The 2907-nt window shown below is 49.9% G+C and overlaps 1 protein-coding gene across 1 annotated transcript in view; it reads left to right on the forward strand.

Moving 5' to 3' along the window:
* The first annotated feature begins 2336 nt into the window (after positions 1 to 2336).
* NR1I2 (nuclear receptor subfamily 1 group I member 2) overlaps positions 2337 to 2907 on the forward strand; it is an 11097-nt gene continuing 10526 nt past the window's right edge. The window contains exon 1 of the mRNA XM_023755802.1: positions 2337 to 2548. Coding sequence (XP_023611570.1) covers positions 2517 to 2548 — 32 coding nt within the window. The 5' untranslated portion in view covers positions 2337 to 2516. The remainder of the gene's footprint in view (positions 2549 to 2907) is intronic.

Consider the following 2907-nt stretch of genomic DNA (forward strand, 5'->3'; position numbering starts at 1 on the left):
CCTGCTCGTGCCCTACTAGGGATGGAGCCCAAAACTCAGGCATGTGCCCTGACCAGGAATGGTACCGTGACCTCCTGGTTCATGGGTTAAACATGACATTTAAAAAATCATACCACACACTTGGCGGCTTAAACAATACAAAATTCAGGGTCTTGCAGTTCTGGATGTTCGAAGTCCAAAGCCAGCGTCCCTGGGCTAAAACCGGAGCGTTGCCAGGCTGGCTCCTCTGGGGGCTCCAGGGGAGAACCCGCTCCCATGGTTTTCCAGTGTCCAGCTGCCACCCAGCACAGCGAGGGCAGGTGTCGCCTCAGGTCAGCACAGCCTGACTCGTCAGGAAATTCACACAAAAGAGAGACCTGGCTGGCACACACCAGTCACCTAGTCACTGCCATTTTCCTGCCCACCGGGCACCGTTCTATAAGGAGGTCTGATGTAAGCGTGGGACAGGATCAGAATTGGGGGTGTCAGTTGGCGTCCCCCAACCCAGTTCAGATCTGTTTCTAACTGAACCCCATCTGTTTACATTATTTCTTGCCATGCACCAAGCCCCCCCAAAACTTACTGGATTACAACTGCCACCACTTTATTTCCTTCACAATTCTGTGTGTTGAGAGGGCTCAGCTGGGAGTTCTTCAGCTCCAAATGGCTTCAGGTGGATGCTTACCTGGGCTCCCTCACATGTGCCGAGCTCGGGGGGCATGGCTGGAAGCCTGGAGCAGCTGGGTCTCTCTCATGTGTGTCATCTCAGGGCTCTCTCTCTCCACTTGGCCTCATTGTGTGGTCCCCCTCCCCCTACCCCACAGGGTAGCCAGACCTTTTCACATGGTGATGTGGGCTCCCCCAAGGGGAGAAGCAGAAGCTCACAGGCCGTGTTATGATTCAGGCCCAGGACTGACCCAGTGTCACTTCCCCACATTCTATTGCTTCAAGGAAGTCCAAGACCATCCCAGACTCATCCTGGGAGGGGACTGATGAGGGTGGGGCTCAGGACGTGAGGTTTATTGGGACCATCTTGGGAGAATATGTCAGAGTTCTCTACCTAGGGCTTCATAATATGAGAGAATGGACCATGGAAGTTATGTTAACAGAAAACTTATAGGCAAAACCAAGTAAAAGTCATTCCAATATCAGGGCGTGGGATTCTGTCATTAATTCTAGTGCCTCTTCATTAAGGAATTGGGGAATGTTTAATCAGACACAGTTTAAGTAGATGTCTCTCTTCGGTCCCTTTAGAGCAGTGGTTCTCAACCTGTGGGTCGCGAATCCTTTGGGGGTCGAACGACCCTTTCACAGGGGTCGAACGACCCTTCACCTAAGACCATCGGAAAACACATATATAATTACATATTGTTTTTGTGATTAATCACTATGCTTTAATTATGTTCAATTTGTAACAATGAAAATACATCCTGCATATCAGATATTTACATTAGATTCATAACAGTAGCAAAATTACAGTTATGAAGTAGCAACGAAAATAATTTTATGGTTGGGGTCACCACAACATGAGGAACTGTATTAAAGGGTCGCGGCATTAGGAAGGTTGAGAACCACTGCTTTAGAGACATTTATTTTTAAAAAAATATATATTTTTATTGATTTCAGAGAGGGATAGAGAGTAGAAAGATCAGTGATGAGAGAGAATCATTGATCGGCTGCCTCCTGCACGCACCACACTGGGGATCCAGCCGGCAACCTGGGCATGTGCCTTGACTGGGAATCGAACCATGATCTCCTGGTTCATAGGTCTATGCTCAACCACTGAGCTATGCCAGCTGGGCTAGAGACATTTCTTTATCTTCTTGGTGCGTGCCATCTACTGAGCTTCCGTGATTCACACGTCTTGTTGTAACTGTGTACCGCTTCCCTTCTAGGGACCGGCCTTTATATTGATGGCAGAGGGAGTGTCGTCTCACTTTTCCTTTGTCCACAGTTGATGATTTACGTGCAGAATGTCTGGCAACCATCTCCATAGCCCCAGATCCCGCTATTCCTAGTGGCTCCTGAATGCAGCTGAAAACAGGAGGCAGATTGTTTTCCTCCAATGTGCACTCTGAAACAATGCCTTGTGTATAAAATGTCCCTTCCCGTGACAGTCTTTGCTGTGGAACACTCTCTGTGACTCTGAGTAGTTGGAGGTTTTTCGGTAGGCCCTGGATTTCTGCCATGGAAACGACTTCCAGCTTTTGTAGATGGTTACATCGCTGTTTATAGCAACTCCACCCCACCCTCTTTCTCCCATGACAGGTCAGCCCTTGGGTCCCCTGTGGGGACAGCCTCAGCACATTTCTGTCCAGCCCTTTACTGACCTGAGGCTGTTTACTCCTAGTCCCAGAGGGCCGGAAGCCAACCTGGAGGTGAGACCTGAAGAAAGCTGGAACCACCATGACCTTGAGCACCGCCGAGAAGCAGACTCCACTCCTGGAAAGCCCGCCGTCAATGGCGAGGAGGGGGATGGGGAGCCCCACATCTGCCGTGTATGTGGGGACAAGGCCACTGGTTATCACTTCAATGTCATGACGTGTGAAGGATGCAAGGGCTTCTTCAGGTAGAGTGCCCTGCCACCTTCCCCACCGGCCACCCTGACACCCTGGGGCCCATCCGACTGGGGCTCTGCCATTAGCCCACTGGGCACCAGGGCTGCAGCTTGACCGTCTCCCAGGTTCAGAGTGTGGGCCGGGGCCGTCCGAAGGCCTCCTAATTAGTCTCAGGGAGAGCCATGTATATCTCAGAGGAATCCTTCATCTTCCATCTTCCATCTTCCTTCCTGAGAAAGGGCTTCTGTTACAATACCCCTTTGTTTCTCCGTACATTCTGAGTAAATAGAATTCAGTCTGTAAAGAGGAAAGGATGTGAAAGTCCAAAATGCAAGTGTTCAAATCAGTCTTAGAGAGTGGTTGTTCAGTA

Source organism: Myotis lucifugus, unplaced genomic scaffold, assembly GCF_000147115.1.
Source record: "Myotis lucifugus unplaced genomic scaffold, Myoluc2.0 scaffold_84, whole genome shotgun sequence".
Taxonomy (NCBI): domain Eukaryota; kingdom Metazoa; phylum Chordata; class Mammalia; order Chiroptera; family Vespertilionidae; genus Myotis; species Myotis lucifugus.